Consider the following 12,422-nt stretch of genomic DNA (forward strand, 5'->3'; position numbering starts at 1 on the left):
TATTTATTTATAAATTGTCAACAATTAGATTTTAGAATTCTGCTTTATTATTTACTATAAATATACAACAGTAAATGGTTCAAGATGCTTTTATAACATTGGCCACTTAGGCTCCATTCACACCTGAGCGTTTTGTAGCTTAACCACTTAACCCCCGGACCATATTTTACTTTTTGCTATAATAAATATCCCCCAAAAATATATAAAACAACATATTTTTTCCTCAGTTTAGGCCGATACGTATTCTTCTACCTATTTTTCGTAAAAAAATATTGCAATAGGCTTTTATTGATTGGTTTGCGCAAAAGTTATAGCGTTTACAAAATAGGGGGTCTTTTTATGGCATTTTTATTAATATTTTTTTTTACTAGTAATGGCGGCGATCGGCGATTTTTTTTCGGTACTGCGACATTATGGCGGACACTTTTGACACATTTTTGGGACCATTGTCATTTTTATAGCGATTAGTGCTATAAAAATGCATTGGATTACTATAAAAATGCCACTGGCAGTGAAGGGGTTAACACTAGGGGGCGGGGAAGGGGTTAAGTATGTTCCCTAAGTGTGTTCTAACTGTAGGGGGGTGGCCTCACTAGGGGAAATTACCGATCTTCTGTTCATATATTGTATGAACAGAAGATCAGCATTTCCTTCCCTGACAGGATCGGGAGCTGTGTGTTTACAACACAGCTCCCGGTCCCCGCTCTGTACTGAGCAATCGCGTGTGCCCAGCGGCGATCGTGATCACGCCCCTAGTGGCCTGCGCGAGAGCCGACGTATAGCTACGGGCTCTCGCACAGGGGAGCCAACCTGCCGCCGTAAAATGACGGTGGCTGGTCGGCAAGTAGTTAAAGCTTGAAGCTACAAAACGCTGGAGGGGGAAAAAATCTATTATTCTCTATGGAGATGGTTTACATCTCCACTCCAAAACGCCTGAAGCCAGAAGGTCCAAAACGCCTAAAGCTCAAACAAGTTCTGGAACTTTTTTTTGGGCAGATTACAGGCATTTTTCTGCTTTTTTACATTGGTGACCTTTTGACCTAGGTTTTACTTGTTTATCTGCAGTCTTCTCTTCTCTACACCCCTTCTAAAGGGCAGATCGGATTAAAAATCTTTCTTCATCTGCCAGGAGCACAGAGGATGGGGTGTAAAGACTGCAGTAATGGTGTGTGAGAGCTGATTGGAGGAAAGGAACACACCAACCCTTCACGAAGCATCGTGTTGTGAATAGACAAGCTCTGTTCTGAGCTCTCCCCCCTCCCTCCTGACACAAATTTATCTCATGTGTCTGGAAAACTTCTCATAAGTTACTCATGCAGGAAAAAAGCACCAGAGAGAAACAACATTTAGAGTTTTGCTCAGATTCCATGACTGGGGTTTACAACCACTTTAATGTCCTCTGCATTGAATTGTGAAAGTAGATCTAAACGTAATCAAATGCATTCTTTAACATGTTAATGTTTCAAAATATGAAGCAATTATTCATATAATACTTGGTGGTCCTGCCATGAATGTATTTTTTTCAGCACTTCTCCATTGGGTGACAACTGTCTCCCATTTCTGCCTCTCTGTTGTCACCCTGTCACACATATTCCTAATGTAGACTACAAGCACCTATGCTGGTACACTTTGCACATGTATTGTCCACTTTTGTCACCATCAGGATGCTGGTTTAAAGCAATGATTTGCAGCTGTCGCTGGAGTGAGTGCATGTAGACAGGAGGTAGCTGCAAAAAACCTTTAGTTAATTGAAGTCGCAAGCCTCAATATAATTGACAGTGCAAATCGCACTGATGTGCGTCTTTAAAATCTTGCTGAAGCAGTGCAATTTTAAAGTCGCACTGGTGTGAACAGGGGCTAAATCATAAAACCTACAGAAAGAGAGTTCTAAATTCACCAATGTGATAAGTCCATAGAGCTAATGGGAGGTAGCTCAGAACTCTAAAGCCTCGTACTCACGTATGGGATTCCCGGCGGTAAAAAGTCTGCCAGGAAACCAGAGGGGAAAGAACCTGCTCTGTAACTTTTCCCCCTACACACGACCGGGTTTCCCGATGGGAAAACTGCCATGAGCGCTTTGGTCAGGAATCTCGGCCGTGTGTATGCTCCATCCCATGTTTCCCAAAGCTGCTGGGTTAAAAACCACCTGGAATCCCGGCGGGAAAAAAAGAGAGCTCGTTCTTTTTTTTTTTTTTTTTTTGCAGTTTTCCTGTCGGGAAAACTATGATGGAGCATACAACACGGACGGTTTTCCCGGCCAAAAGCTCTCATGGCAGTTTTCGCAACATGAAAACCGGTTGTGTGTACGAGGCATCAAAAGTGTTGTTACTCTGTTTATCTTCATATTTAGCTGATCATCTGAAATTGCGAATACAGCTACATTCTGCCCAGAATATATTTGTGTAGAAATTGGTTCTTTCATTCACCTAAACTAAGTTTTATTCATTTTACATTTTCCGTTTTTTTTCTAGAGCAGATAATTATTTTTTTCTTTTTTTGGGCTGATGATTTTTCATGGATCTTTTACACATGCTAAATTTTCCATTTTACAGTATGATTTTTTTAAAATAATAAAATGTCAGTAAAATGTCGACACGTGCATCTGATTTTCTTCTCGTCATACATGGCGTGATTTAGTTAATAGCACTACGCAGTGTCTCGGCTTGAAGCAACTTTCAGAAACGCCTTGACTGTTGATCTGAAGCATGTAAAAAAAAAAATATTGAACACCTTTTACATTGGTTTTTTTTCTCATTGTTTTTTTAAAGAACACAATCACTGTCTTCACTTGTAACATTTTCACGCTTTTTCTTTCCTTCATTATTTTTATTACATTTTTTTCCTACTTTCTGCCATACTTAATTTTGCCTTGTCTTTCTGGCCGATAAGGTAGGGCTTATAAACGAAATAATATTCACAGGTACAGGTTGATATATGTTTTGTTTACTTTGCCAATTTCTGACTCTTCGGAGGATTAGAGGTCACTTGAAGTCAAACACTTGCTGCCCTCTCAACTGTATGACCTTGTACACTATTTCCCAGCTTCTAAGTGGTCAGTGTGATGTCAAGCAGTTGACAGGGTAGCTTCTGAACCCCAATTTAATTTAAAAGTGTCATGCATCGACAAAGTACACCTAATGGCAAAAAGACATGTCTCTTCTGCAAAAAAGGCTTCATACTTTCCTCCTCACAGGATGCTTTAGAATGTACATTGAGCTAAGCATGTTCAACTCAGTGTACATTCATGGTACACCTCCATGCCGAAATGAATGACCTCCTGTGTGAATGCACAAGAGTTAGATCATCCTGGCCTGGCCACCAAGATAGCCAAAGATACTGGACCTAGAAAAGGCTGGGGAGAGAATGGTGGTGTTGACAAGGTAGCTCGTAGGCATTTGAATGTTTGTCGTGGCGACTATTTAAGGCTTTAGTTCCTGCTATAGGATATGGTTTACCAATTTGGTGTGCACAGAGCCCTGATCTCAACCCAAATGGACTCTTTGGAATTAATTGCAATGCTGATTGTAAGCCAGGTCTTCTTACCTTAACGTACTATTCGTGGAGTCTGGGTGGGATGTTATGTACAAATCTTAATCATGTTCTCATAGGCATCATCCCAAAACAAATTGCAAAGTATTAATAAAACCACAAGGAACGAGACTTTAAATATGCCTGTGATAACTAAGACTATTCAAATTTGTGTAAAAAAAAAAATTTTTTTTTTATTAAATTACATATTAAAAAAGGTATACAGACATCGCAGTACATATACCCTACATAGTTGAGTATAATCATAGAGTTAATACATGTCTTAAGTACAGTCTTTTTTTAATGATATCCCATCGTCTAAGATTTAATGTATATATTGATATTTAATGATATCAAGTCTACGCATTTCGTGGGACCGCCACCTTCTTCAGGACTTGAGAAATCATATACAGCATGGTGGTCCTGCCATGAATGTGATTTTTTTCAGCACTTCTTTATTGGATGACAACTGTCTCCCATGTAGCTCTTTAAGTATACATGGTAGAAATCAGGAACGATGTAGCTCCCATATAAAATCAAGAAAACTAAAAGAATCTCCAAGTGAAAGTGTGCCTACAATGGGACACATTTCATTATCCCATTAGCTAGGTTGGTAGTTTTGGTAATGAGAATGAATGTAACGTTAGATCTCCCTGGTTGTTGTATATGGGTAAAATCAAGTAGACCAAATGTATATGGAAGATTATATATATATATATTAGGGCTGTTACTGATCAAAATTTTTCTGTTTGATTAATCATTTTTTTTTTAATCGATTAATCGACTAATTTCGATTAATTATAATGCACATACAGATCCAACTACTTTTAGCTGATCTCCTTGGAGATAAAATCGATGTAGCTACATAAACTGTAAAAATGGTGCGAGTAATACCAAACGGTACCAAAAGCAGTCATAAAAACATGTAGCTAAGTATGATACTGGTATAAAAATGTGTACAACGATACCACTGCTGAATCCAGATGAGGAGAGGTTAACATCAGTCCGTCGGCATGTAGATGTCCCATGAAGGAACTACCACAACTCCCAGAGGATGGTTGTAGAATCCCAGGTTGATAGAGGGAAGTGTAACAGCCCTTGCGTGTGGCAGATAGTAAGGTCCCGCCGGCATGCAGATATGAAGGCACAGCAAAGAAGCCCTTCAGATGGACACGGCAAGCCGCGCTGGTGTCCGTGACGTTACTGGATCTCCGACGGAACTCCCTGAAGGCCCAGAAGCCGGCGGAGAGGTGAGTACCAATCAAAAGAATTTTAATCGATCAAAAAGATTTCGATCGATCAAAAAAATTAAAGATTAATCGATTAATTAAAAGTTAATTTGCACAGCCCTAATATATATATATATATATATATATATATATATATATATATATATATATATATATATATATATATATACATATATATATAGATAGAAGATCCCACTCTTCCATCCAATATCCTCACAAATGTTCTTTTGGTTGTATGGGCACAAATTACCACAGAAACACGAGAAAATCTTGAGAAAATACTTCTTAGAGGAGTTCTAGTCAGAAACACAGAGGGGTGAGGTCAGCTTTTTAATTAATACCTATAGTTTTAAAATGGAATGTCCAACAAGTTCATTTATGTGTGATGGTCGGGTATTCGAAAAAACCTTTGGACATATAGGGGTTGATTTACTAAAGGCAAAAAGACTTAACTTTACAAAGTGCAGTCATACTCTAAGTGCAGTTGCTCCAGAGCATAGTAAATTAGTTAAAGCTTCACTTTGCAAAAAAAATTGCAAGGAAGAAAAATTGCATTTTTGTTTGCGTGATTGGATGATGGAAGTCAGCAGAGCTTCTGGTCATTTACTAAGCTCTGGAGCAACTGCTCTTGCAGAATGGGGTTGATTTACTAAAGAAAAATAAATTGTGCACTTTGCAAAGTGCAGTTGCACTCTGCAAGAACAGTTTCTCCAGAGCTTAGTAAATGACCAGAAGCTCTGCTGACTTCCATCATTCAATCGTGCAAACAAAAATGCGTTTTGTTTTTTTTGTTGCACATGATTGGGAATTCTGTGCAAGGCAAAGCTTTACCTTATTTACTAAGCTCTGGAGCAACTGCACTTGCAGTGCACAGCCTATTTGCCTTTAGTAAATTAACCCCAGTGTATTTGCCTTTAGTAAATCAACACCACAATGTCTAAATGAATGTCTTTGTAGGCTGTAACATTACGACCATCCTTCTGTGGAAAATCCAGAATACAGTCATTTAGACAGATGTCCACATACATGTTTGGGTATGTTGGTCAGGTATCCACAAACTTTGGGAATTAAATGTAGATTTCCCAGTCAACTGTTTTAACCTCTTTAGAGCCGCCCTTCCACCGAGACGAAGGTCCTACAGGCACAGCGACGTACATGTACGTCTCTGGCCTCTTCCAGGTACTGGGCACGCAGTATATTTTCTTGGGTTAAAGATGATCATGTAACTGCAAATTACCCGTATTGAGCAAAATACTTAAAGAAAGACAGCTGCGATCTGTTGATGAGGTCTCCACTCTTCATAAATCTTCCAAGTTTTTATTTTATATCATATCTCTGAACACTATATGGATAAAAAAGAAACCGATTAAACAATCTCGTTTCCCGTCATGAGCCGATTGTGTGGCTACTGAATGAGTGGTATTATGGGTACATAGAAAAGCTATATTATAATTTTCTGCCTTTGTTTTCATACAATGGCCGCTAGTTTTCATAATCATCCAGTTTATAGTTTTCTCAAAAGCAACAGAGTAAAACACAATGGATTGTTATGTAAAGAATATAATAGTGAGCATATTGAAAGAAGAATTTAGAATTTTAGTAAGCATTACACAATTGATAAACGGTTTGGGCCCATCAGATGTATTATTCTGTTGGAAAGGATTGTCTATCAGGATGCTGTCCACTGAGATGTACACGGCAATTAAAAGGAATATCCAGTTAATAAATGTTTTTAAACACAAAATGGAAAAAATTACCCCTGTTTACCCTATGTGGTGAAAGGTTTGTGTCCACAAACCTGCATGTAAACTATATGGCCAAAAGTTTGTGTCCACAAACCTGCATGTAAACTATATGGGCAAAAGTTTGTGTCCACAAACCTTTGGCCATATAGGGGTAGATTCAGATAGAATGGTCTATCTGTCCGCCCGGCGTAACGTATCTCAGATACGTTACACCGCCGTAATTTAGGGCGCAAGTTCTGTATTCAAAAACAACTTGCGCCCTTAGTTACGGCAACGTATCTGTGTCGGCGTAAGCCCGCCTAATTCAAATATGGATGATGTGGGCGTGTTTTATGTATATTAACTGTGACCCCGTGCATTTGACGTCTTTTACGAACATGCGCCGTTCGTGAAAAAGTCCCAGTGCGCATGCTCGAAATTCTGCCGCAAATCGTCATTGCTTTCGACGTGAACGTAAATTACGTCCAGCCCTATTCGCAAACGACTTACGCAAACGACGACAAATTTTCAAAACTCGACGCGGGAACGACGGCCATACTTAACATAGGATACGCCTCATATAGCAGGGGTAACTATACGCCGAAAAAAGCCTAACGTAAACGACGTAAAATAATGCGCCGTCCGGACGTACATTTCTGAATCGGCGTATCTAGCTCATTTGCATATTCCATGCATAAAACTATGGAAGCGCCACCTAGCGGCCAGCGTAAATATGCAGCCTAAGATACGACGGTGTAAAACACTTACGCCGGTTGGATCTTAGGGAAATCTATGCGTAACGAATTCTATGAATCAGGCGCATAGATACGACCGGCCGGACTCAGAGATACGACGGCGTATCTGGAGATACGACGGCGTATCTGGAGATACGCCGTTGTATCTTCTATCTGAATCTACCCCATAGTGTATACAGAGGTAAGTTTGGTACTTTTACAGACCCCTGACCATCACACTGATATGAGAATGTTAGTCATCCTATTCTAAATCCATAAACATAAAAAAGTTTCACCCCCACACCCTTTGTGGCTATAACAGCCTCCACCCTGCTGGAAAGAAAGGCACCACACAAAATTCTGGAGTGTCTCTGTGGGAATTTTGTGCCCATTCAGTCAAAAGAACATTTATGAGATCTGCCACTTATGTTGAATGAGAAGACCTAGCTGGCAATCGGTATTCCAATTTATCCCAATGTTTTTCAATAGGCCAGGGCTTTGTGCAAGACAGTTAGGTTCCTCCACGCCAAACTAATCAAACCTTGTCTCTATGGCGCTGGCTTTGTACATAGCACACAGTCATGCTGCAATAGAAAAGGGCCTTCCCCAAACTTTTACCACAAGGGTGGAAGTGCACAAATGTTTAAAATGTCTTTGTATTGTAACCCGGGGGATAGGTAGCAGGTACAAAAGCTCCCTGGGATGAGCAGGCACAGATACCAAGTCCATAGGATAAGTGAAAAACAGTGGAGTGTTTATTGGTTCTATATACAAAGTCTATTTACAGGTGCTGTACAGTGTGCAGAAAAACAAACAGAACAAAAATAGTCAAACAAAAACCTAGCCGTGTCTCGGCTCTAACTATACTATATATACAAGCCATCACTACCAGGCTGAACAAGCCTACAGCCTGTCAGCTTCCACATCAACTGCTCCAAAAGTATTCACCAACCTTCTTGCTCTCACAGACAAGCATTGACTGTGTTTCCCAGGCAGAGCCAAGGCTGTCTGCTCAGGTGAGTATAAATTGACCTGGGAGAGAGGACCAACACTGAACGTGTAAGGCCTCGTACACACGACCGAACATGTCTGCTGAAACTGGTCCGCGGACCAGTTTCCGCGGACATGTTCGGTCGTCTGTACGGCCGACCGGACCAGATTCCCGGCCGAGCGGACAGGTTTCCAGCGGACAAATGTTTCTTAGCATGCTAAGAAACATGTCCGCTGGAAGCCTGTCCGTCGGACATGTTCGGTCATCTGTACGACTCACCGGACATGTCCGCTCGGCCGAAAGCCCTCGCATGCGTCTAAGTGGTTCGTCGCATGCGTGGAAGCATTGACCTTCCAGGGTCGCGCACGTCGCCGCGGCCACGTCACGGCGTTCGCTGTCCGCGGGGAATTTGGTTTGATGGTGTGTACAGCCATCAGACCAAAATCCGGGAACCGTCATGTTCGATGATAACGGTCAGGCGGACCGTTTTCATCGGACAGTCCGACCGTGTGTACAAGGCCTAAGAGAGGAGCCTGGGAGATGTATAAACCCCGAACAGGACTATACTATCAACAATACCCTTCACTGGGAAATAACAAGGTAGAAGAATTGCTTCTGTTACCACAAGTAAAACACCAATTTGGTCAACTCAATCTTACGTGACTTTCTCACCTCCACTGTTCTGCACCCTATGATATTTTAAAACTATAAAAGTTTTTCTCACTGACTGATCGATGATGCAAGTTCAAGTACCTGTCTTTGTGCCAAGTAGAAGCTGTCCATGGTCCTGAGAACTGGATGTGACACTAAAGCAGGCCATGGACAGTTTTTTTTTTTCAATTGGAGATGGACGGAGGAGGCCCCCTCCCCTGCCAGAACATTGTATTATGCTTGAGCTGCTGATTGAGAAAAACTTCCAACATGTGTTTTCAACAGTCAATCAAACAATTACAATTCTGTGGATCGGGGCAGTTACACACTCAGTCAGTCAGAAGTTCAGCTCTGTGTTTGTATCTCTGTATGAGTGTAATAGAGATTTTAATTCTCACATTTCCACTACTTTTCTCTTGTTCTCTCTTTAACTTGAACTTCTTTCCACGTACCAGTAGACATTAACCAAGTCTTTAAAGAGGAACTGATCCCTGGAAGCTGTGCTTAAAAAAAGCAGACAGAATGCCAAGGGCTAGTTACCAGTTATGCCTCTGGTCTCCTATAGCTGATCTTTACCCACAACTGAGCATCCCTTGTAATGCACTGTCTCTCCATATGGAGGCAGTCATCTTGGTAGAGGCAGGGCTTTGCTTCCTCATAGCAGAACCTCCAGCAAGTTGAACAGTAAGCAACACAGCAGTGAAATCACCAAATCTCCTCAAATTACCAGCCAGAGGCAGCAGTGCCTTAGCTCCCACACTACAGATATACATCTATGAGAATGCCAGCTTAGAAGTGCCTGGCATATTCACATAACGCAAAGTGCTCTGCCATTCTTTAGGAGAATTTTTAAAACAAAAGGTACTGCTTGGGTACACTTAATTTCCTATAATATAGAACATCTTAAATTTTATTTATTTATTTATTTATTAAACATTTGTTTAATGTCTTTTTTTATTTATTTTTTTTTTTTATATGAAGCCATAGTTCCACTTTAATGTATGTAATTTGGATGCTTTTCTTCCAGGTTTAAATTCAATGCCACAGACACAGTCTCCTGGGAACAGTTCCTGAAAAAGTTTCAGGGACCTCCCAACATTGAAAATGGCCAGACTCTGCCGATCAAGTCAAATCACAGGTGATTTATCACGGTTACATAATAGTTTATGTTTTTGGGGTTTATTTTAAAATGTGCAAAGAGAGATCATCACACAAAAACTTGCAGGTATACCGGTAATCAAACTTTATAAAACATTTAATTGAGTAATGACAGAGGTAACAATTGTAATAATATTGAAAAAATATTACCAGAAACTTAGCTGCAGGTAGGATATAGCTGAAAGGTGGCCACATGCTCCTCTATGCATTGGGCATTTTGTCTTACAAGATCAGATTTTCCGTCGGAAAAACCTTGGATGTTTTTTCCAACAGAATTCCGCTCAAACTTGGCTTGCATACACTGGGTCACATAAAGGTTCTCTGAACTTTCGACCGTAAAGAACGCAGTGATGTACAACACTATGACAAGCCAAGAAAAGTATGTTTAATGCTTCTGAGCATGCGTCGAATTGTTTTCGAGCATGTGTCGGAATTTTGCTACAGACTATCGGATTTTCCAATAGGAATTTTTTCCGTCTGAAAATTTGGGAACCAGATCTCAATCTTTTGTTGGCAGAAATTCCGACAGCAAAAGTCCGATGGAGCATACACACGGTCAGAATTTCCGTCCAAAAGCTCACATCGGACTTTTGCTGTCAGAATTTCTGATCGTGTGTATGGGGCATTAGAAAAGAAATACACTGGCTAGGGAGTACAGGAAGGTATAAGTGGGTCAATGTGATGGCCTCTCAAGAGATTCTACAGGAAATGGAGGAGTGACAGACTTTAACATTAAGCTTTGACATTTACATATATATCCAAAACCCTTCACAACTCAGTATGTTCATCTTTACATCTTAGGGTGAGTCCTGTGAAAATAAGAGAGGAATCATTCTCTAATGATCACATTCTTCAGAAACTTCACCAACACTTCCAGGAAGCCTACCCATCCCTGAAACAGGCCTTTCTTATACTTGATGAGGTGAGTTTCATTCTTGTATGGCATTAATAGTGTATGCAATTTACTATAGTCGTCACATGTTATGTAATATGGGTATGGTATGACTTTAAAGCGGGGGTTCACCCGAAAAAAAAAAAAATTTAACATTAGATTCAGGCGAGTTGTTAGAAGCACAATCGGGTGTTTTTTTTTTAAAATCATTGCCGTACATACCGTTTTAGAGATAAATGTTCTCCGCAGCTTCCGGGTATAATCTGCGGGACTGGGCGTTCCTAATTGACTGACAGGCTTCCGACCGTCGCATACAGCGCGTCACGAGTTGCCGAAAGAAGCCGGACTGCGAGTCGGCTCTATAAGGCGCCTGCGCACCGACGTTCGGCTTCTTTCGGCAACTCGTGACACGCTGTATGCGACGGTCGGAAGCCTGTCAATCATTTAGGAACGACCAGTCCCGCAGATTATACCCGGAAGCCGCGGAGAACATCTATCTCTGAAAAACGGTATGTACGGCAATGATTTAAAAAAAAAAACACCCGATTGTGCTTCTAACAACTCGCCTGAATCTAATATTAAAAACATTTTTTTTGGGTGAACCCCTGCTTTAAGCTAATTTTACAGATTTTACTTATTGTAATATTCTATAGAACGAAATTGTGTATGTGCACTCAGTGGTTGGAGTATAAAGTACAACTCTTTAGAATTAGGACACCTACAAAGCTTAATTTGACAAGGGGTTGGCAGTGTTCTTTGGGTGTTTTATTCGTTGCTCACTTTACAGAATCATAGAGTTCCCTCAGGCCTCGTACACACGACCGAGTTTCTCGGCAAAAACCAGCAAGTAACTTGCTGTTTTTTTTTTTTTGCCGAGGAAACCGGTCGTGTGTACATTTTTCGACGAGGAAACTGTCGAGGAACTTGTCGAGCCAAAAAGAGAGCATGTTCTCTTTTTCCTCGACGGGAATGGAGAAAATTGGCTTGCCAAGTTCCTCGACAGCCTAACAAGGAACTCGACGAGCAAAATGATGTGTTTCGCCCGTCGAGTTCCTCGGCCGTGTGTACGAGGCTTTAGGTTTGCCACAAGTTTCACCCTTGTCTGAAGAAACACTTCAATGATGACCTCTATAGCCTGTGCTCACCTCAGAGGTTCATAGAGTTCTCATAATAAAACATGTACAAGAGTTTCTATTAAAGCATTTTATTGCATAGTTAAATTGATCCAGCTTGGACCAATATAAATATGCATATGTCATACCTGTGGGAACCCAGTGGAAGCTGGAAATCACTGTAGCAAGTGCCTCTACTACAGTGATTGCTGCTGTTTGTTCTATGCCCTGTATCATAAAAACAGGAGGTCACTTGCTCTGCACGGGCAGCATTCACAGAACACCTTGCATTTTTTGCAACAAACATAAATGCAAACAAGTGGTGGGGTGGTGACATCACAATCTTCACCTAATACAGCAGGAGAAAAATGCAAGGCGTTCT

At 40.8% G+C, this 12,422-nt stretch overlaps 1 protein-coding gene across 1 annotated transcript in view; it reads left to right on the top strand.

Annotated features, from left to right (window-relative positions):
• The window catches only part of EFCAB6 (EF-hand calcium binding domain 6), a 257,858-nt gene that overhangs the window by 122,172 nt on the left and 123,264 nt on the right, over positions 1 to 12,422 (top strand). Inside the window, exons 11-12 of the mRNA XM_040345822.1 lie at positions 9,906 to 10,016; positions 10,838 to 10,958. Of these exons, the coding sequence (XP_040201756.1) occupies positions 9,906 to 10,016; positions 10,838 to 10,958 (232 nt within the window). The remainder of the gene's footprint in view (positions 1 to 9,905; positions 10,017 to 10,837; positions 10,959 to 12,422) is intronic.

The sequence above is a fragment of the Rana temporaria genome, chromosome 3 (assembly GCF_905171775.1).
Source record: "Rana temporaria chromosome 3, aRanTem1.1, whole genome shotgun sequence".
In the NCBI taxonomy this organism is placed as follows: domain Eukaryota; kingdom Metazoa; phylum Chordata; class Amphibia; order Anura; family Ranidae; genus Rana; species Rana temporaria.